This window comes from Ochlerotatus camptorhynchus, unplaced genomic scaffold (assembly GCF_037179485.1).
Source record: "Ochlerotatus camptorhynchus isolate MF236.1 unplaced genomic scaffold, CSIRO-AGI_Acam_v1.1 ptg000055l, whole genome shotgun sequence".
Taxonomy (NCBI): domain Eukaryota; kingdom Metazoa; phylum Arthropoda; class Insecta; order Diptera; family Culicidae; genus Ochlerotatus; species Ochlerotatus camptorhynchus.
The window spans coordinates 3,393,584-3,415,806 of NW_027040545.1; the positions used below are offsets into that span (position 1 = coordinate 3,393,584).

The 22,223-nt window shown below is 40.8% G+C and overlaps 3 protein-coding genes across 4 annotated transcripts in view; 1 reads left to right on the forward strand and 2 right to left on the reverse strand.

Moving 5' to 3' along the window:
• Positions 1-16,118, reverse strand: part of LOC135717406 (acyl-CoA:lysophosphatidylglycerol acyltransferase 1-like) — a 34,698-nt gene extending 18,580 nt beyond the window's left edge. The window contains exon 1 of one of the 2 annotated variants that reach the window (XM_065239485.1): positions 15,791-16,118. The gene's annotated coding sequence lies outside the window, so the exon portion shown is untranslated. Of the gene's footprint in view, positions 1-15,786 lie in introns of both variants that reach the window. The other variant, XM_065239484.1, reaches the window with a different exon arrangement.
• Positions 16,119-17,849: 1,731 nt separating this feature from the next.
• Positions 17,850-21,095, forward strand: Rpn1 (regulatory particle non-ATPase 1). The gene is made up of 4 exons (XM_065239447.1): positions 17,850-18,078; positions 18,137-20,465; positions 20,525-20,643; positions 20,711-21,095. The coding sequence occupies exons 1-4, from the start codon at positions 18,001-18,003 to the stop codon at positions 20,891-20,893; spliced, it is 2,709 nt and encodes a 902-aa protein (XP_065095519.1). The 5' UTR covers positions 17,850-18,000; the 3' UTR covers positions 20,894-21,095.
• LOC135717429 (DNA-binding protein SMUBP-2) lies at positions 21,013-21,682 on the reverse strand. The gene has a single exon (XM_065239517.1). The coding sequence runs from the start codon at positions 21,576-21,578 to the stop codon at positions 21,096-21,098; it is 483 nt and encodes a 160-aa protein (XP_065095589.1). The 5' UTR covers positions 21,579-21,682; the 3' UTR covers positions 21,013-21,095.
• Between the last annotated feature and the right edge of the window lie 541 nt (positions 21,683-22,223).

Sequence of the window (22,223 nt, forward strand, 5' to 3'; positions counted from 1 at the left end):
CCCATGATGACGAAAGCTGGCATCCAAAAACGGAGAACGATTGCGTTGATCGTGTTGTGGATAGTTGGACCATTCAAAAAGACGTCATTCAACGATAATCCGGAGCAGCTCTTGCAGGAAGCATCAAAAACAATGCGGAGCTTCGTGGTCGTGCTGTCAGGGCGAAGAATGGCGTGATGCTGTATGTAGAACTGCGGAACATCGTCGTTTTCTGCTGCCAATTCTTCCTGTGGTATCTCCCGCATATGGCTCAAACGCAAATATTCGTTGATGAACTCTTCGTATTGAGCACGTAGTGTGGGGTTCGCGTTCAGTTTCCGCTCGAGAGCGAGGAACCGACGCTCTGCGTTGTGTTTGTTGTTCTGAAGACGAAGCAGGAGTTCTTCTTTCACTGGAAGACGAACTTGATATCGACCCTTTTCGTTGCGAAATACGTTGGCTACGAAGTGACGCTCACATTCATTCTCTGTTGGAAGACCAGCAACTAGACCCAATTCAATAAAGTTTAAACCCACTTTGGAAAGTACTGAATCACTTCAGGAAAGTTCTGAACCACTTCGGAATGTACTAAATCACTTCAGAAGTGTTCAGGCTCATTAACAAAAATACTGAATAACTCCAGGAAAGTACTGAATTACTTAAGAAAAGTGAATCACTTCAAGTACTGAATCACTTTAGAAAAGATTTCAATCATTTCGAAAAGCACTGATTCACTTCAGAAGAGTTTTGATTCACTTCGGCAAGTGTTGAATCGATTCAGAAAAAATTAGAATCACTTCTGAAAGTACTTAATCTTTTAGGAAATGGTCGGAGTCACTTCAGAAGGAACTGAACCACTTCGGAAAAGATTGGATTTTTTTAAAGAGTTTGAAATTACTTCCGCAAGAATAGAAGTGAATCACTTGAGAAAAGATTTAAATCACTTCAGAAAATTCTGAATCACTTCAGAAAACTTCGGAATCACTTCGGAAAGTACTGAATTACTTTAGAAATTTTAGAATCACTTTGGAAAGTATTGAATTATTCAAAAAAAGTTTGTTGTCACTTCCGTAAGTACTACATCATTGTGAAGAGTTTGGAATCACTTCAGAAAGTACTGAATAACTTCAGAAAAGTACGTAATCACTTCGGAAGGTAGTGAATCACTTCATACAATTACGTAATTACTCCGGAAAGTACTTAATCAGTTCATAAAAGTTTGAAATCACTTCTGCAAGTACTGAATCACTTCTGCAAGTACTGCATCATATCAGAAAAAAAAAATCATATCAGAAAGTCCTTAACCTTTTCAGAAAACTTCGGAATCACTTCGGAAGGCACTGAATCGCTTTAGAAATTTTGGAATCACTTTGAAAAGCATTGAATAATTCCAAAAAAGTATGTCATCACTTCCGTAAGTACTGAATCATTTCGGAAAGAACTGAATCATTTAAGAATATAGTTGAAGATGCTAATTTCAAATAACAAACTAAAGTGGTAATTTTTATACGATAGATGGAGGAGATGAAAGTATAGAGTTGATAGTTCCGTTAGAATACGGCAGTGTGAAAATTGCATATAGATAGTAGATAGCGAGCTAGGACAACTTTAGTCTGTTATTTGAAATTAGCATCTTCAACTATGTAAATCGTTGACTTCACGCAGAAGTAATACTAAACATATTAGTCAAAGTATTTAAGAATAGTTTAGAATCACTTCAGATAGTATAGTAATTTCAGAAAATTCCGAATCACTTCGGAAAGTACTGAATCACTTCAGTTAAGTTTGGAACTGTTTCGGGAAGTACTGGTTCAATTGATAAAAGATCGAAAGTACTGAATTTCTTCATGAAAGTCTTTAAAGATCCAGGTGCAGTTCTTATCCGTTTTTGGCAATACAACCTCATCAGCTATTACTTTCCTCAGATATATATTAGTGCTTTCTGGACATTTTTTCATGAAATAATATTGATAAATATTTGATAGCGATGTGTGAAGGAAACTGCAACCATCTCTATATAAATCTACAAAAAAGGCTTGCTAATGGGGTGTTTACATCTGTGCGGATTTGCTAGCGCTAGTGTACTAACCAACTAGTACGAAATTCAGTTGCTCCTGAAATCTCATGCTGGTAGACGCTGATGCTCTGTTTAAATTATGCTGGCTTCTTTTTTGCACGGTGCTAGTACACTTGTGCCAGCATTTTTACCAGCATATGGATCATTTCTAAGACAGCAGCACCTTTACTGAATCTTGAAATTGGATCTGCCACGCGTTCGAAGTCTTCACAATTTTTGTATGATTGTTTATTTGCTTGTTCTTATGCATTTGCTTTCGCAGAATTCTTCTAAAATAAATTTAAAATTCTCTCTGGAGGTCCCGTGCATTTTTTTTTATAACAGTGCAGAAATTCTCTGTAGAACACTCCAAAATTCTTAAAATTCATCCTTAGAATCGAATCCTTAGAACTATTTCTAAGAATTCACCGGAGCTCAATTTTTTTTTAAATTTGCTTGAAATTCTCCATAGAATTTCCATGCAATTTAGCTCAGATTCTCGACCAATAATTGAAAAGGACCCATTTGGTTTTGTGAGCAAAACGAACACCATCGGGTAGGAGGAATTCTCCCGCCGAGAATCGTCTTCAAATTTTGCTCAGAATTAACTTGTAGTTCTCCTCTAAATTCTTCTGGAAATTGTATGGAATTTTCATTAAAAATCTCTAGAAATTCTATTGGAATTGCGCTTGGAATTATCTTCGGAATTTCCTTATAGATCTTCGTAGAATTATTTTGGAATTGTACCATCAAAATTTGCTTCGTTTGGTATTTTTTACGAATCCTGGAATCCTCTTCACGCTTGAGAGTTCAAGTAAAAACTCACTTAGAGATTTTCTTAAAGCTCCTTAGAAAATGTTCTCCGAAATACCTTGAAGTCATCTTTAGAATTCATTCTAAAATCTATTCAAATTTGTTTTGGAAAAACATTCTAAAATTATCTTAATAATTATTCAAAGTGATTGGATCCTGAAAATCTAGTACATTCCAAGCGCAATGAAATCTTATTGTTTTCAAAGAGAAGACGAGGTATATTTTTCCAGATTCGTCATCTAAATTCACGGGAATATCTCACTTTGTTTCGGTTTTCCCGGTTCACTGGTCATCCTGCATTTTACATATGAAACACTTGTTTTTAATCCCATTCTATTTGTTATGCCTTAGGCACATTTTGAGACCCAGCTCCGCGAGAAAATTATTCCGGATAATACGCTTAACTAAAAGTTAATTCACGGGCTGATTCCTCCGGTGTAATGTAAGTTAGTTCCATCTAAATTGCAATAGCAGCAACATTACAATACAAAACCTTCACTGAGAAGCTAATTTAATGAGCTAACCAGGTTTACAATGAAGACTTCGAATACTCAACAAATTTGGGAAATATTGGGGAGCATAGGTTGTGACCAGTCATACAAACTTGACCTACTATGATCATATTAGTTATTTAGCTTTATCTAATCGTTGAATTGTATTGTCTTATGACTCAAGGACATTTAAAATGAAACACAATTCTCCAGAAGACGGTTGCAGACAAACAAAATTAGCACCACTTGAAAGCTCTTTTGCTGCCTACTAAGCACAACCCGCCCTTTGCCTCTATTTTTCGAGTGGATTTCTCATCTCCCTTTTACGGGGGATTAATCACAAAACTCATGCCTTCAAAAAATGACGTGCGTCATGCCCATCACCTTTCCTCAAGACTTCATCATTCGAAATCTACTATTCATGGTGCTTTTAATTTGCTGCCCGCAGCATTATTATTATTATTATTGATATGATCCACTATGTGGGATAGGTTGGGCACCACTGCGACGCGACTATACTGATAGCAGACTTCCGCTTCCTCACCTTTTTCAGAGCCTCGATAAACACGCAATTAGTAATTAGGAAACGTAAAACTCCAAGAACTCAACTCATTAACATTTTTGTATTTAGGATATCTATTATCACACTCAATCGAAACTCTTTGTTCGGTGCAATGATTTTTCCCGATATGACATCTAACGATCCAGTGCAACCTCCATGAAAATAACCGAAGACACCTTTCAATTCCAGCACACGAAACCACTCAATCAATTTCCGCTGAATAGAATGCCATTCACTGCCACCGCCGACCCAATCCATCATCAACCAACGAAGACGGCGAAAGATGAAACCGTCAGTCGAAATAAACTCACCCCCTCATCCAGAGAAAACAGACAACAGACGGCAGCCGAATTCGTATCATTTGTCGCGTGGTACCCGCCGATTGGTTCTGACTGTTTTCAAGGCTCTTCTGGTATCTGACTGAGAAGGTCGTGTAGCGCGCACACTAATTGACAGTAAATTATCACGAAAATGGCCAGGGGAGACGAGAAACGATAGTGAACAACACCACCACCACCAGCACCAACAGTAGGTATACCGGATAAACTCATTTGGGAATGAAAACACACTTCCGAAGCTTCCCGAGGTGTAGATTATCGCTAGCTACTACAATGCTGACTGATTGTCGTCTGAGTTCTCTGAGTCAAACTGATTAGCGTAAATACTGGGCTACGATCGTTTACAGCTCATCGAATTGAAGCCGAACTGATGAATGGTCGGATGATGAAGTTTTTAGTGTAGGTGTATGTAGGTGATAGTAGGCGTAGGTATAGGAACGATATCTGGTTGAAAAAGGTGTGAACACAGCAAGCTGTTCTTGCCAAGTACCTATATGAGAAGCACATTGTTTTATTTATACATTCTGTTACCGGACATTAGATTCTGTATACATTTTGTAGCTTCTCTGCTTTTCCTGCAGAAGCGAAGTCAAAGTAGAAGGTAAAGGAACAAACCTATAGAGACATGTGCTCGACTGCGCGGTAGATGGGATGAGTATAGAACGAAAGAGGGTTTTAATGTTGTGGTGGTATGCATAATAATGCATTGAGATATGCAACATGCCAGGCATACTGAGATCGTATCAAAATTGAGGATATTTTTATCAAAACCAAACTTCAGACAACTTCGCGAAAATGTTTAACCTATTAACATTGCTTTACCCTTTTACAAAAAAGGGTACACATATCGCTTGGAAAACCGAATTCCGATCCGAGACCCGGAGGGCTAAGTGTTGTATGTTTTATTTTGTTTTTTGGTTCCATTTGGGGTCCCAAACAACTGTGTAAAATTTAGGGACGATGTGCCCAATAACATTGACCATGCACGTCGGTGCTAGAATGTGCAAATGCCAAAAATCACTTTTTCTGCCAACACTGTCGGTGTAGCAATGAAAATCAGATTTCATAATTAAATAATTTCGGAATTTCTTATCTTATCGATTTGGTATGTTCAGATTAATTATTCAAAAACAATAGCTCTAGCTTAATTTGTTAGTTGGAGGGGGGGAGGTTCTCCCTAATAAATATAAAAAGTTGGAGGGGGGAGGTTGCTACTCCACAGAGTAGTGAGGGGAGGGGGTACTCACTTTTAAACGCCTCATATGAGATTGAGCAAATATTTTTGATTAACCCATCCCAACATACCATCCCGAGAAGATGGGAAACTCCGAAATTATTTGCAGCTTTATTCAACATTAATATAAGTCATGGGGTGAAGAGGGTACAGTAAGTATCCCCCGCATTTCCAAATACGCCTATTAGATTGAGCAAATATTTTCGAAAAACACATCATAGCCAACTTGACAAGATGAGAAACACCGAAGTTATTTCAGCTTTACTTCCATTGATGAGTGGGGGGGAAGGGCGTGTTTGTAGTAAGCCCCCACACCCCATCCCTAACTAACATATGAGATAGAGCAGCGGTTCTCAAACTTTTTTTTTCTATTCCGGCTTACTATGAAAAATATTATAAATTCGCTACCCACCAATACTGAATACAGATGTTGTAAGCCCAAAATTTTCAAAATGGCTTTAAATTGCCAAACAAATACATTCAAACTGTGCCACAATTGTCTGGACACAATGAAAGCGGTAGTCTTCACGGTACACCCTAGCACCGATGTGCAAGCAGGCTTTTGAACGTGAGGTCCATTTAGACTATATGATTTCTTGGTCTGATTTTGACCGCCGCCATAATGAAAAATCTGCTCGATTTTACTTTCGACACACTTTGTCGAGCCCCCCTGTTTGCTGGTGTTCACACTGCTTGCACATGTCAAAAGAATTGTCAATTTAGATTTCAAAACAAAATTGTATCCTGAATCAAAAGTAAATGCTTCCATAATGCATTCCCGGAAAATTGCTCTAGCTTTGGCAGGCGTATTTGCTTTTATTACTTTAAATAAAATGAGAAGGAGAAGGTGAACTTCGTGGAGTAGGAAATGGTTGCTCAGGAGGAACACCGGCAGGGATCTGGCTCATCTTGTCCTTCAAGAACTGCGATATTAAGACGAAAATGGATTTCAAAACTTCGCCAGGATGTTGATAGCAACATTCGACAAGCTAGTGGGAAAAGTTCTCTATAGATCTACATAAATCTTTGAGTTCTGAAAATTTCTGTTAAGATCTCAATTCTGCATATTTCTCTGAAATCTTCGGACGTCTCTGAAGTTTTACTTCTGTTCTCTGGTAAAAAAAATCTTTGAAGATCAACAAACTTTCCTGAAGATCTGCAGATTTCTTAGAAGTCCTGTGTGTTCTTTCGAAGATCTACATATTTCTCTAAAAATTTACAAAGTTCCTGATTCCATGCAGATTTAGGATCCTTAAATATCAACAATTATCTCTGATGTTCACTAAATGTCTAATAATCTACGAATTTCTCGAAAGTTACATAATTTTCTCTGTAGATTATCATGATTCAATTAATATCTGCAAATATCTCTGAACATCTAAGCAATTCCCTTAAGTATAAAAAAAAATATCTAGAAATTTTGTAGCTTCCCGGAAGTTAGCTGAAGATCTACTAATTTTTCTGAAGTGGTGCAAATATCTATAAAGATCAGCGAACTTCCCAGAAGTTCTGTAAATTTCACTTAAAATCCAAGAACCTCAATAAAATTCAACAGATTTTTCAGTAGATCTTCTCTAAAGTTCTATACATTTCTTTGTGGTTTCTTGGACTTCCATTAAGTTCGGCAGATTTATCTGAAATTCTTTTAAATTCCTCAAAGCTCTACAAATTATCTGAAAATATTTAAATTTCTCTGAAGTTGTGTAAATACTTCTAAAGATCGACGAACTTCCCAGAAGTTTCGTGAGTTTTGCTGAAGTTTAGCAATTTTTTTTTAAATGTACGAACGCCCTAAAGTTCTACAGACTTCTCTTAAGGCCTACGAACTTTTCTGAAGTACTTCAGATCTATCTATTTCCAAGTTCCATGGAGTTCTGCAAAATCTTAGACTTTCGTACTTCGCTGAGATTTGTTTTTGGAATTGAAGTACTTTTCTGAAAAACTAAATCACTCCTTCTGTAAAGTTGTCTGAAGCTCTGTAGTTTTATTCTCAAGATCTACGAATTACCTTGAGGCCAGGCATGGAAAATCATTTGCATTCATTTCGTGCATTCATTTACATTCATTTGTCCCTAACTTTTTCCAACAACAGAATTCCGCAAAATAATGTATAGTTAGTGATGCATAAGAGATACAGATTTGAGTTCAGGCAAAAGTTGTAGCTAATAACAAAACCTACAAAAGCTCTATACATCTTTTTGTGGAATGCTGTTGATGAAAAAAGTTAGAGGCAAATGAATGTAAATGAATGCATGAAATGAATGTAAATGATTTTCCATGCCTGCTTGAGGCTCAATACATTTCTCAGTAGATTTGCGAACTTGTCTGAAGTTTTGTTAATTCCTCTCGAGCTACCCTGAACATCTGAAAATGTCCCTGCAGATCTTCTAAATTACCTGAAGTTCTCAAAATTTATCTGAAAATTGTTGAGGTTCTTTGAAGTTTTGAATATTTCTCTCAAGATCTACAAATTTCCCTAAAATCGTATACTGCCGGTGGACGCATAACTGTCCCATGTTACATTTCGTCATTTTTGAGATTTTGATGCTAATCGTCATATTTTGATGCATATTTTTCGAATATCACATAAAAACATACTGTTTATTCTACAAAAGCTCGAAAAAATGTGAAGTCATTTTGTCCCATTGAGAAAATGGACGCATATTTGTCCCATTGAGAAAATAGACGCATATTTGTCCCACTACACCAATTCCAACTAAATATAAAAAAATGTTTAACAAATTTAAAGCTTGTTAGCCAAATAATATATTGTAAGCACATTACAAGTCCCAAACGATTACCTGAAAGGTAAAAATATCCTACAGTCAACTTTCCCTAACCCGATGTTGAAGGGATCATAAAATCAGAATTGTCATCTCCTCTTCTATGGCGAACATAATTCGCTTTCTGCTAAGTGCTTATTTGTACATCTTCGTGACATAAAATCTCGTATTGAAAAGCTATGGATGGAACAAAGTGATGCGATTTATTTGAAGTATAAAAAATTCATACAACGGTTAATCTTACATTACTATTCAGATGTTTGTTGCTTTGTCGGAAGGTCAATAAAAAAAGGTTTTTCTTCTTCGGTAATAACAGGTACAACAACCGCCAACAGGGAAGCCTTCCTATCCGCTTCAATTCCTCGAGGAGACTTTTGCCAGCGTACATTAGCTTCAAGAGAGAACGTATCCTTTTCGATCAACCGGAGTTGCTTCTTGGAAAACAGTTTGCAGTATACGAGGTCCTCGCTGTTGATGTTGCTTGCGTATCCAAGTTCATAACGTCCCTTTTGAAATACCACTTTTCGCATGGTGTCCACGTATGGGCGGGGCTTGCACAAGTTCAACGTGTACTGTGAGACAGTTAGCTCAGCTTGGAAGAAGTCAGCCACTTCCATGTCAAGTACGTCAACATTTTTCTTGGCACAACCAACCACAGATTTGAAGTGTTCAAAGGTTACGACTCGTTCGTGACGCATTTTGTTTTCGACCGCTCCGTGAAATGAATCGGCGGCCATAAAGGTGTGGCCAGATTCGAAAAATTTAAACAGTATTTGGTCAACCTGAATATCATTACTGTTTATCAAGAGGATGATGTGTTGGAACAAATTCCAATTCTTGTTCTGTGATGAACAATTGTCCAACCAAAACGAAATCTTCTTCAGGTGTGCGTACTTCTTAATTACTTTGTAAAAGCAACTGAGCATGTCGTTGGCTGTGCGGCCACTGATCGACTCGGGCCAAATACACGCAGACACCGGAAATGATCGTGCATATGCGCCGACTGGGGCAAAGGTCTCGTTAAAGACCAAAAGCCTTGATGAAAAGATAACACTCTTGAATCCATCCAGTCGAGGAAGTTGAATGACCTAGAAAACATATGCATATCTTACAAATAATGTCACATACCATAATGTAATTCCAATCACTTACTTTTTGTAGATCTACTGAAAATACCACCTCGTTTGGTGATGTTGAGTCGCCATCTGCACGATATGCCATTCGCGATTCGGAAGCACGCTTGATATGAAGTTCGTGCTCCGAGCAGCAGGTACAATCCTTTGCTTCCGAATGCTCAGCGACTTTCTTATGCAGTTCTGCAGCAACACACGTCTCGCATTGCTCATGCCCAAGCCGTACAAATGATATATTGCATTGTCTTACAACCTTGCAATACAGCGAATAACTTACTTTGACATCCTGCGTGGCTTCATAGTTCTTGTGCAGAGACTTCTCAGTCAAATCGGAAGGCAAATACAGGCGGTTCGGAGCATGCGCTCTCCGATAATGGGAGATTGATGGACCATAGCCAAAAACGTGTTCCTTGATGGCCTCGCGTGCATGCTTATTTCTACTATATTTCCCACGTCGGTATTCTCGAGGTCCATCTTGAGCTCCTCGAACGCATCTGTAAATTATATTGCTATTTTTTGCATATAATAAAGCCTGCATACAGCATTAAGAATGTTTTCTAATACATACCCACAATGTTCGCCAAATCCAAGAGTGTTCAAGAAAAACTTCCTACACACTTTTACGGGGTCACCACTTGAGCTGGGTACAGTGTATTTGTACGCAAGTTGTTTGGCCAAATCCTTCGCATTACGTTTTCGGCGCCGTCCGACAGGTGTTAGATGAGCATACTGCCTGATTAGATTTCCTTGGCCGACGTTATCCAGATCCCAAAAAGACTTATGGAACTGTAGCCTGTCATCTCTCGTGAACTTAGTGTTGCAATTTTTGAGGCAACCACAAGTTTCCAGAATTATCGCATGCGATTTGCGTCGTTTTTTAGCCGAATCTTCCTTTTTCCGTTCTTTTTTAGTTTTTTTCCTGTAACTTCTCTCTGGCTGTTGCTCGGAAAAACTGCAAGAGCTGTCCGAATCACAGGATCGACTAGCGGTGTTGCAATCCGGCCGCTCCAAGTTTGTTGTTGTTTCTCTTTCGGATCTGCTTTTTTAGGCGCTTGTTCCGGCTTCAAAATTTTCATCGCAGCAACCAGTTTGGCTGGAAACTGATTGATTGACCTCAGTGTTTACCGACTGTGATGCTTGCGGAAATCGTTCACCCGTGCCGTTTTCCAGGTCAAACCCATGGAATTCTTCTTCACTCTCACTGGAACCACCGTACTGTTTCAAATATTCCAAGCCAGACATTTCCAGTTCCGGTTCTTCTGATAGCTTCTGATGACACTAAAAATCAGCACTATAAAAAAGAAAACACACCCGACTCGCACGAAGTGTCAAACGTAACAACAACAGCAACCGAGAAATTGTTCACAGTGGGACAAATATGCGTACATTTTTCGACTCATCAGGAAAATTCGCGGCATAAGTGTCCCAGAAGATTTTTTATCGAAAAAAAATAGTTTTTTTGGTAAAATTTTGTTGAGTTGTGTATGGAACAGTTAAATTTCGACAGTTTTAAGAAATAGAACAGAAATTTACAGCGAAATTTCACAACAACGGCAAAAAGTGTTTTCAAACTTTAATCGCAGTTTTCTCAGTTTTGTGTTTTGTAACATGGGACAGTTATGCGTCCACCGGCAGTATATATATATTAATTTTTTTAAACCGCTGAACTTCCCTGAGGTTCTGCAAATTTCACTGAAGATACATTAAAGTTTCTGACATTCTAAAAATGCATCAAAAAAGCTGCACTCTTTCTTGAAGGTCTAAAAATTTATCTGAGGATCTACCGTATACGTGATAATGTTTGCGCCATTGAGTAATGTCAAAATTAAAAAAAAATCTCAAAAATTTCGACTTCGAGTTTTTCTTTTACTTATTCAAAGGGGGGATGATTCTCAGAGTCTTAAACTATGTTAATCATCGATCGAGTTTCTGCTTGCTGCAATTACGGCCTCCACACGCTTCCGGAATGCACGGCAGGTTCTAATAATGTGGTCTGGATCCATTTCTCTCCAGGTACGGGTCAATGTTTGTCTGAGGCTTGCTGTACTTGGGCAGCGTTTAGAACAGGCCTCGGCCTTCATGACGCGCCATATTGAGTAATCCAGCGGATTAAGATTGGGGCTGGATGGCGGCCACATATCCTTCGCCCAGAACGGAAGATGTTCCTGCAACCACTTCTGAGTGCGGTTCGAGATGTGGCACGGAGCCCCATCTTGTTGAAATACAACATTTTGCTTCGGACCGCACTGTTCTTTGATCCACGGAAGAACATACTTACTTAAAATCCTGATGTAGACCTCCGTGACCTTGTCGCTTTCTGGAATGAACACCGAGTCAATTTTTTTTGCCAACGGAAGCCACCAATCCAAACACCATAACGCTAGCAGGATGCTTGGTCAGATACACGTTCTTGTGCTCGTCGGCCACGTCTTTTACCGGAAGAGAACTAATATACCGGTCGGTTCTGGAATTTGATACGGGATCGACGGTAAACATGCTCTCGTCGGTGAACAGAATTACCGGATTTTTTCGCTTAATGAAGTTCAAGATTTTCTTGCATCGTTCGACTCGTAGCTCCCGGATGCGGTTGGTAATAATGTGAGTTTTTTTCCGTGCCCTCGACTTCACCCCGCAATCTTCTTTTACGATCTTCCGTGCCGTAAAATCACTGATCCCGTGTTCCTTTGTAATTTTCCTTATTGAACGCACTGGATTCACCCTAATCTTCCTTTTGATAGCAGCGCTAACCCTCGGAACCCGAGCTGACCTCGAACGACCTGTGGTCACCTTCGCGGATAGTTGTCCTTTTTTTTTCTCGGTCTAAAACCCTTTTGACGGTCCACCGGGACACTCCCACGGCGATTGAAATGTCTTTTTGCGACATTTGCGCGTGGGACAAATCATAAATACGCTGCCACTTTGTCATGGTGCTACTGTCAAACTAAGTAAATCATTTTCTTTTATACACAGCCTACTACGGTATGAACTATAGGTAACGTGCATGCAAAGAAAATCAAGGCATTGCATGCACAGGTGAAACGGGAACCTTATTTGTACGATGGTGCGAACATTATCACGCATACGGTAGGCTAAAGGCGTATAAGAAGCGTTCATCGCTTTCATCTGCCCTTTCTGTTGCAACCTGTTGCAACATAGCAGGCCTCGATGTTCACACTAGCTTGCAAGTACGAATTATCACGTTCGATGTGCAGAGTACACCTGAGTTTGAAAAATAAAACGCACGTTTAATGAACACGGAACTCAAGCTCAACGCCGTCTGTGTTCCGTGAAAACTGCGGATGAGCAGTATCAAACGATAAAGAAGTATTACAACTAAATAACAAAGTAACTCAAATCAATGAAATGGTATAAGAAATCTGACTCCGGGCCAACATTTAACTAATCCTTCTCTCTCTCATTATACAGGTATTCCACTAAGACGCCCACATTCATCAGGATTCAACATTTAACGCCAAAATGACCTTGCAAATGTAAAACATAGCCTAATGGTCTCTAAACGCTCAAACGATTTTTAAAAATGTCCTGAAAACTATCAACACAATTTCGAAAACGCCAAAATAACCTTACAAACTAATCCCGGCCTCTTCTTTCGGTAAGTTTTGAACTGAGGAACTCTTTGAAAAAAGTATAAAAATACGTGAAAAATTTAAAAAAAAATTGAAATTTTATTCAAAACTTGTACTAGCTTTGTACAGCTTAGCCTTCAATGACCTATCAAACGACCTAGATACATATTTTAACACTTTTCCACCAAAATATTGCCATTCATCCACGCATTCTTAATATTTGCATTAAAAAGTACCATCAGTCGATTTTGTTCTGCTCAGGGCATGAAATTTCAATACCTATTTTCACTAGCTTTCACTTCTCATAACCACACTAAAAACAAATACACAACTTTTCTAGATCACACTCTAAGAAACATCTCGTTATTCTTCAACGAGCAAAAGTTTCCAAGATGGAAAGATCACGGATGTAAAATATTGCTTAAAATCTCGATCTTAAGGGGGATTAAGAATTGTTCACTTTATCAAACGGACACCGAAAAAAGCTCGTAACCATTTGTTGTTTTCCATAGGTCCTTCAACATACACATACGTGGAAGCCTGCAGGCGAAAGCCCTTATTCTTTGAGCTTGCCAGATCACTAATTTAGTAACAACAAGTGTTAAGTTGTGTGCCACAAAACGACCAGTCATATCGGAAATTGTCTTACGTGTTACAAATGTGCATATTCAATTCAAATTGAAAATGAAAACTGTTAGAAAATACCTTAAAGTTACAAGATAAGGAAGAATCAAAATTATTAATACATAATTGTTAGTATTCTGAAGTTGTAAACACTTTATTAAACAAAATTCATATATGTTGTAAAACAAAAAAAAATATTAGTTGTAAAACAAAAAAAAATATTAGGCTTGTTGACACACATTTAAAATTCACCCAGGTTTTCCAGCTGAATCGATATGAGTTTGGAAGATGTTGTTATTGGCATTTTAGAGCAAACGTAACATTACACTATTTTAGTAAAATTTACGTGCTACTTCAAATGTATTGTTCATAACATTTGCTATCTTGCTTGGAAATAGAGCTACATACTTGCCGAAGAAAGCATCCAGCTCAGTAGTCAGTTTAATGTATTCAGTAGGTCATCCATAATCAATGCGAATACGCATTAGTAGTCAAATAGGTGGATAACACTAATCAATGCCGTTAGTGCTAAAACTGCCACTTCATAAAATCAAACTCCTTCTAACGAATTGTACGACTGACCCATAGTAACAAAACTTTAGAACCAGCTAGCACATCACTATCGCCATTCACAATTAAATATTATCATTGGGTGATAACCGCGTGTGTCGAAAGCCGACATACACATCGCCGAAGACCACTCACTCTGTTGGATAGACTGCGTGCGCGACCTAGCAAAGAACACTAATCCAAGTCGGCTTCCGTCGAAGCATGTGCGCACTCACTCGTGTCTCGTGCGTCAGCTGACCGGTGACAGAATGCAAAACAAGCAGGCGCTGGACGCGTTTCGAACATACATTTCGAGATCATGGCCAACGTGGGATCAGTAGGTATATGTACTCTGAAAGTTGTGCGAGGGTAGGGTAATTGCACATGGGACGCTTTTGCCAACCTATAGGAGACGTCGCCGCGGCACTCATAAATTATGCATACGACCGACTCCTAACCTAGCCGCGTTGTTATCAGTCAGTCGTCAGCGTTGATATGCTAGATCCGGACAGATTTAGTCCCATTAATCAAAATGAGCAAGTGAGTAAAGAGCATGACGGTAGCAAAGCAAACAAATAGACAAAAGAAGCTCGTGTGATGTCACGCGCTTCAGAACGCCGTGGCGAGCTGAGAAAGTTGTCACCAACCAGCAACTGATTACATAAAAGAGATGTGGCAGCGAGCTTGCTTCTAAGAAATGAGAATAAGGCCAATAATAATAGTCAGAACAATGAAAACTGATGATTGATTTTCTGAGCCGAAAACTACAAGACTCAACATATTTTGAATGTAATGTTTACAAACATCGACCTACTGTTGTACCAGTAGGCATGCACGTATAGGCATACTTCGATAAGTAGCAAAGCAAACGGGTGGAATATTTAAGCTCATCCACTCACAGTGCCCACCTCCTTACCACCACCATCAACATGTACATCTCCATGGCAGCACTTTTAGATAAACAAATTTCGCAACGCGAGCACAGCTGGACTACTGTTGATATTATCTGGATCAGTTGTACTTCTACAAATGGAGCAGCTATCTGTACTTCATCTATACCTGCTCATGGTCACCGGTAGCCACACGACAACCAGCGGAAAATCTCCAGCCGTGCTATGAAAGCAAGAATAAAACATCAATTTTATTGATTTTTCATTTCTCTCATCCAGACACACTCGTTTCACTCTTGCTCTTCCACTCTCTCTTTTTCTCCCTAGCGCTTTCCATTATTATAGCCGTCGCAAGAAAAGAGGCCTGGCCATGGTTTTCGCTGGCGTACCGCCCGTCACTGTACGAGATGAGATTAGCACGGCATTCTGTGATGCTAATAATTTTCCCCATGGCCACTCTACCGCTGTCAAGTTGGATCGATTCCAATCGCAGCAACCCAAAACCGAGTATAAATTATTCAACAATAAATCCAACGGCACTTTTCTCCGCCGTCTTTGTAGTTGAAATACGATAATCGAAGAAGCATAGCCCGGCTTAAGCTTGCATGGGTAATTTTCTCCACCTTTTCTGACCACGACCTTGATCCAGCCACACGTTCCTCCCTTCGTCCTTCGCGTATCAGTTTATTCTTATTCCATACTCTTTATGCTCAATTGCTGAGCAAAATTCAACTCGGGATTACTTACTCACATTGCCTCCCAACCGATCCAAGAGTGCACCGCCATCGGCCTACTGTGTTATTCCTACAAGACTCAGATTGCTTCAATCTGCTGCTGCTGGCTCACAAAAAATGCACACCTCGATCCCGCTAACTAACGGTATGGTGAAATTGATTTTTACAGTCCGTCTTCTGGATAAGAACCAAACTAACAATGATTGTTTTCGATATGCAACGCACGCACTGAAAAAAATCGGAAAATTTGCAGCGATGACTTTTCTTTCTCTGCTCGCGACGAGCACCTGGCACTGGGCTGGCTCCTCAGGACACGAGAAAAACACTACCGAAACGATGGGAAGAAACCGCAGTAACTGAAAGGGAAATGTCAAAAGTTCTGATACGGATTTTCCTCCCTCACGAACACTAGCGCAGTCGCCGAAGCCGAAAGCACAACAAGCATCAGCTTTACTGGCTTTTGTTTTGTCGACGGATGGTGCCCGGCACTGAAAAGCATCGAAATTCAAAGATGAAAATTCTGGTACACACAGGGGGCAGGACACTGCACCGAATAGGATTCTCAATGCACCACCAATCGAGATAGGATACTTTCGAACGTTTTCAATTAAAAAATACCCATAAATGGGTAATATTTACTCATTTAGCCTCTTAACCATTTGGTGGATTATTTTAGCTTTTGGATAAAATTTGACAGATGGAAAGTTATCGATTAACCACAGACAAACAGACATAACACTCGCAAGTTGTTCAGTAGTCAATTCCCTTGCGTTTGACGTTTACACACTACCGCCATCTGTTCAGCGTACTACCCACCACAGTGTACTCAACAGATGGCGATAGTGTTTTAGCGAAGATGTTTTACATTGAGAAATATTCAATGTGTTATGTCTGTTTGTCTGTGGATTAACCCTGCTATCCGAGCGTATACTGGATTGAACCACATGGCAACACTACTACTGGATTGAACTCGAGATTGAACTAGCATTTTCACCAAATGTACTAGAATGTTTTGGTTCTATCTCTTTCACTCTACTCAAAACTGAAATGCATAAAAAAAATGACAAAATGATACGCACTCTTTGCACACTGTCAAAGAATCATTGTACACAAAATCAACTTTGTGCAAAACCAAAACAAAAATACTATCCCATCTGGTGGATGATGGCACAACCTTCTAAGAAAATTCTATTACAGCGAACCACATTATTTTAATTGATTTCTTCGCCAGTTAGTAGTCTGTCACTTCGTTTGTGATTCGGACTGCCTAACATGATTGGTGCTCATTTTCCAAAGGCGAGGCCAATCTAAAGTTAGGTACTATACTCTGAAATCTGTGAAAGGGAATCTAGTATCATGTAGACAAAACGTCCAATGTAACACTGATTGATTATGTCATTGAGAAAAATCGTCCAATGTAACATGTCCGATGTACAACTCGACTTGTCAAAACGTCGTATGTGGTTTTTCTATGTTGTAGCATGAAATTGAAATCAAAATTGTGATTTTACCGTTTCTTCTGAATTTTCAACGTTATTATACACGGACTACATTAAAAATAGTATTGCAAAATGTATTGTTTTTAAACAGTTAAAATAATAATCTGTCGAACTTCAACTTCGATTTTCTCAAAATGGTGGATATGTTACATTGGTCTATTTGAAAAGTGACGCGAAAATTCTATTGTTTTTTTTTGTCTTTAGACTGGCTCAGACCATAGAGCTTTTTGACGTTTAATCGGCGTACACTATACTGCACCATTTAAATCGAACGAGTGCGAGCAAGAGGGAAACAGATTAGTGGGAAAACAAACCGTCCATTCATCCATGTGTGCTAGATAGAGAAAGACGATTAAACGTCAAAAAGTTCTATAGTTGATCCTTCTCGCCAAACTCTATCGTTGTTTTATAAAATAGGCTGGTCGTTTTGAAAAGCTACTCGCGATAATTTCACGACCGGGTCTTTCTGCACATGCATGTCGACGACCGAATCCGTGTCGACATTCGGAACTTTTTTTTATCTTCGGCTGTCAAGCTTCGATTTTGACAATCATCTTCGTTTCGTTTTCGCCTCATAACCTAGAAAGCTGTCTTCTGTCTGACACTGTTTTCACAACTCATCGTCATTTTGTCTGCGGAATCGCAAAAGTGTTTTGTCCGTAAGTTTTCACTCGGAAATTCGTAGAATTTAATCGCGCAACTCACCGTAATCCCAAGTGAACGGCACCATGTCAACGACGGAAAAGATTGAAGAAACCCCCGTCAAGGGCAAAACCAAGGAGAAGGAGGAGGAAAAAACCGATCTGGTAGGATTTTGTGTTGTTGAAAGATGCTTTGTCATCTGTGAGTTTGTTTCTTCCGTAGAGCGATGAGGATAAGCAACTGCAGGATGAGTTGAATATGCTGGTAGAGAGACTGCAGGAACCGGCAACGGAACTGTACAATCCGGCGTTGGAAACGATGGCCAAGTTGATCAAGGCGTCAACTACCTCGATGACGTCGGTTCCGAAGCCGCTGAAGTTTATGCGATTGCACTTTGAAACGATGAAGGAGATTCACAAGACAATGACGGCAACGCTGAAGGACAAGGTAACGACCAAGCTGTGCGCAGAGATTATCTCGGTTCTGGCCATGACGATGGGAACCGGGAAGGAGTGCTTGGTCTATCGACTGCTCTGTGACGATAGCAATGAGAATATTGGAGATTGGGGACACGAATACGTGCGGCATCTGAGCGGGGAGATTGCTTCAAATTGGCCGGAAACGACTGATGATTTCAAGAAGCGATTGATTTGTTTAATCCATCAGATTATTCCGTACAATATGGCACACAACGCCGAGGCGGAAGCATGCGATCTTCTGATGGAGATCGAGCGGTTGGATCTGCTGGAGGCCTACGTGGATGAAAGCGCCTACCCGAGGGTTTGTCTGTATCTGCAGAGTTGCGTTCCGTACGTACCGGAACCGGAGAACATCAGTCTGCTGAAGTGTGCGCTGAATTTGTCCCGGAAGTTCAATATGCACACCCAGGCGATGCGATTGGCCTTGATGATCAATGACATGAAGCTGATTCAGGATATCTTTACGTCGTGCAATGATTTGGCGCTTCAGAAGCAGCTGGCTTTCATGCTGGGAAGGCAGCAGATTTTCCTGGAACTCCCAGAAGGATCGAACGATTACGACGATCTGGTGGAGATTATGTCCAACTCGCATTTGAATAATCATTTTTTGAATCTGGCTCGTGAGCTGGACATCATGGAACCGAAAACGCCGGAAGATGTCTACAAGTCGCATCTGGATAATTCCCGTACTCCATTTGGATCGCAGATTGATTCGGCTAGGCAGAACTTGGCTGCCAGCTTCGTGAATGGATTCGTAAATGCTGGCTTCGGCCAGGATAAGCTGCTGATGGAGGATGGCAATAAGTGGTTGTATAAGAACAAGGAGCACGGAATGCTGAGCGCGACTGCCTCCCTGGGGTTGATCCTTCTGTGGGACGTCGATGGTGGTTTGACTCCGATCGATAAGTATCTGTATTCCAATGAGGATTATATTAAGTCTGGAGCTCTGCTAGCTTGCGGTATAGTAAATTGCGGCGTTAGGAACGAGGTCGATCCGGCATTGGCCCTGCTGTCCGATTATGTCCTCCACCAGAATAGTACTATGAGAATCGGTGCAATTCTTGGTCTGGGGCTGGCTTACGCCGGATCCAACAGATCTGTAGTCTTGGAACTGATTGGATCGGTGTTCAGTTCGGAACGTCGCACTGGATCGACAATGGAAGTGATGGGAATCGCTGCCCTGTCCCTGGGTATGATCGCTGTTGGGTCTTGCAACAGCGATGTGACCGAAGTATTGCTTCAAACCATCATGGACCGCTCGGAGCTGGAACTGAAGGACACCTATGCTCGGTTCCTTCCACTTGGGCTGGGCCTCGTCTATCTTGGTCGTCAGGAAGCAGCTGAAGCCGTAATTGCAGCTCTGGAGATTATTCAGGAACCGTTCCGCTCGATGGCCACCACTATGGTCGAAATCTGCGCTTACGCCGGAACCGGAAACGTTCTCAAGATTCAACAACTTTTGCATCTCTGCTCGGAACACTACGAGCCTGCTTCATCGGAAAGTGAAAGCTCCTCGTCGAAGAAGGATGCTGCCGCTGCTGCTGCTGCCGCCCAGAAGGAAAAAGAAGACAAGGAGAAGGACCTATCGGCCTGCCAATCTGTGGCCGTGCTCGGAATCGCCCTGATTGCCATGGGTGAAGAAATTGGATCGGAAATGGCATTCAGATCGTTCGGAAACCTGCTCCGTTACTGCGAACCCTGCATCCGTCGTGCTGTCCCGCTGGCCCTCGGCCTGATCTCCGTTTCCAACCCGAAGTTGAACATCTTGGACACGCTGAGCAAGTTCTCCCACGACAGCGATGCAGAAGTAGCTCACAATTCCATCTTCGCTATGGGACTGGTCGGAGCCGGAACCAACAACGCCCGATTGGCCGCTATGCTCCGTCAGTTGGCTCAATACCATGCCAAGGACCCGAACAACCTGTTCATGGTTCGCATCGCCCAAGGGCTGACGCATTTAGGCAAGGGAACACTGACCCTCAGTCCGTATCACAGCGACCGACAGCTGATGAGCCCAGTTGCAGTGGCTGGACTAATGGCCACTCTCGTTTCCTTCATGGATGTCAAGAACAGTAAGTAGTTGTCGTACTTCAAGTGCTTAATCCAACTTAACTAACTTTCCAAATTATAGTCATCTTGGGCAAATCGCACTACCTGCTGTACACACTGGCCACTGCCATGCAGCCACGAATGTTGATCACCTTCACGGAAGACTTGAGCCCATGTCCGGTTCCCGTTCGCGTCGGTATGGTAAGTATCACCTACCATCATCATCATCTCAGAATCCCTTTGTAACGAACTTTCTAACTCTTCTCAGGCTGTCGACGTGGTTGGCCAAGCAGGTAAGCCAAAAACCATCACCGGCTTCCAGACGCACACCACTCCTGTCCTGCTGGCCATGGGCGAACGTGCCGAACTGGCCACCGAGGAGTACATCTCGCTCACACCCATCATGGAAGGTTTCTGCATTCTGAGGAAAAATCCCAACTATGTCCCCTAAGAAAAAGGACTGAGAGAGAGAAAGACAGGGTGGACAATCTTCAGGACTCGGTCGGAATGCGATTGAATTACTATTTCTATTGCTACTACTAATACTACGAAATAAAATACTTATCAATATTAGTTTACTCGTAAAAACAATGTATTTTAGGTGTTTCACAGCAACAAGCGTATTTGAAATAAAAACCCAAATTTGAAGAAAATTACGATTTCCCTTTCCTCTTACTTCCTCCACCCTCCGACGAAGAACTACCCGATGGTTTCGCCTTCCGGCCCAAATTCATCTGCTTCAGCTTCTTATCCAACCGGCTGTGTGCCTTTTTCAGATCCTCCTGAGCCTGGACCGTTTTCGCCGGCAGAGGATGCATGAATTCCTCCCGTTCCTGTTTCTTCACCGCTTCACCACATCCGTGTATCTCCGGCAGGCCGTGTTTGAAGCAGAATCGTTGCTTGCAAAACCCACAATTACTGCCCATCATGTTTGTCTTCTGCTTGCATCTCTTGAAATCGCACGTCTGGTCCACGGTTTTGACGGCTTCCAGGACATTATCCAGATTCTTGTCCACCGTTGAGCTGGGGAGCGGTTCTAGGATTTCTGTGGCCTTCGTGACTATTTTGGGGTTGGTTTCCAACTTTAGCTCTTCCTTGCGTTCCGTCGTTTCACTTGATGAAGGTGAGGTGGCCATTGCGTATATTTTATACAACAATTTGAAGGTATTTTAATCGATGTTTTCTGTAGAAGTAAAGTGGAAAAAGGAAATCCTTTCTCCTCGTAGTCGGGTTTTGTTTTCGTTTTGGTTTCAAGTTTTGACAGTCAAAATGAAACTACTAGCGAATTCGTTTATTATCGGGGTTGGAACCAGTTTCAACCCAGTGTGAAACCGAACTTTTTGTCAGTGCGAACCTCAACCTGAGCTAGGTTTTAAAAACAAACGAACAAACTGACGTTTGTCAGAAAACAAGCAGACCCAATCTTGATACCCGATCCAGGTTGGAACTGAATAATAAACGAATTCGCTATACATCAGAAACAGGGGGCGGGACAACTTGGTTGGCTGAAAATATCAACATTTTTTTAATATTTTAATTTCCTTTCCTTAGACTACAAACAAAAGTATCCTTAGAACAAACATTGTTGAGCATGAAAAATTCTACCATTTACAGGCATTAGTTTTTGAAAATAAGTAAATATTTTCGATGTTATTAGATTACTATTATTATCAGTGTTCACTCGGCTGTCGACAAAAGCAGACCACTCTCGATGTGTGCTACGCGATCGTCTGTTTTCTCGGCAGCAACCATTGTGTGGTCCTCCTCATTGTTCTTCATCA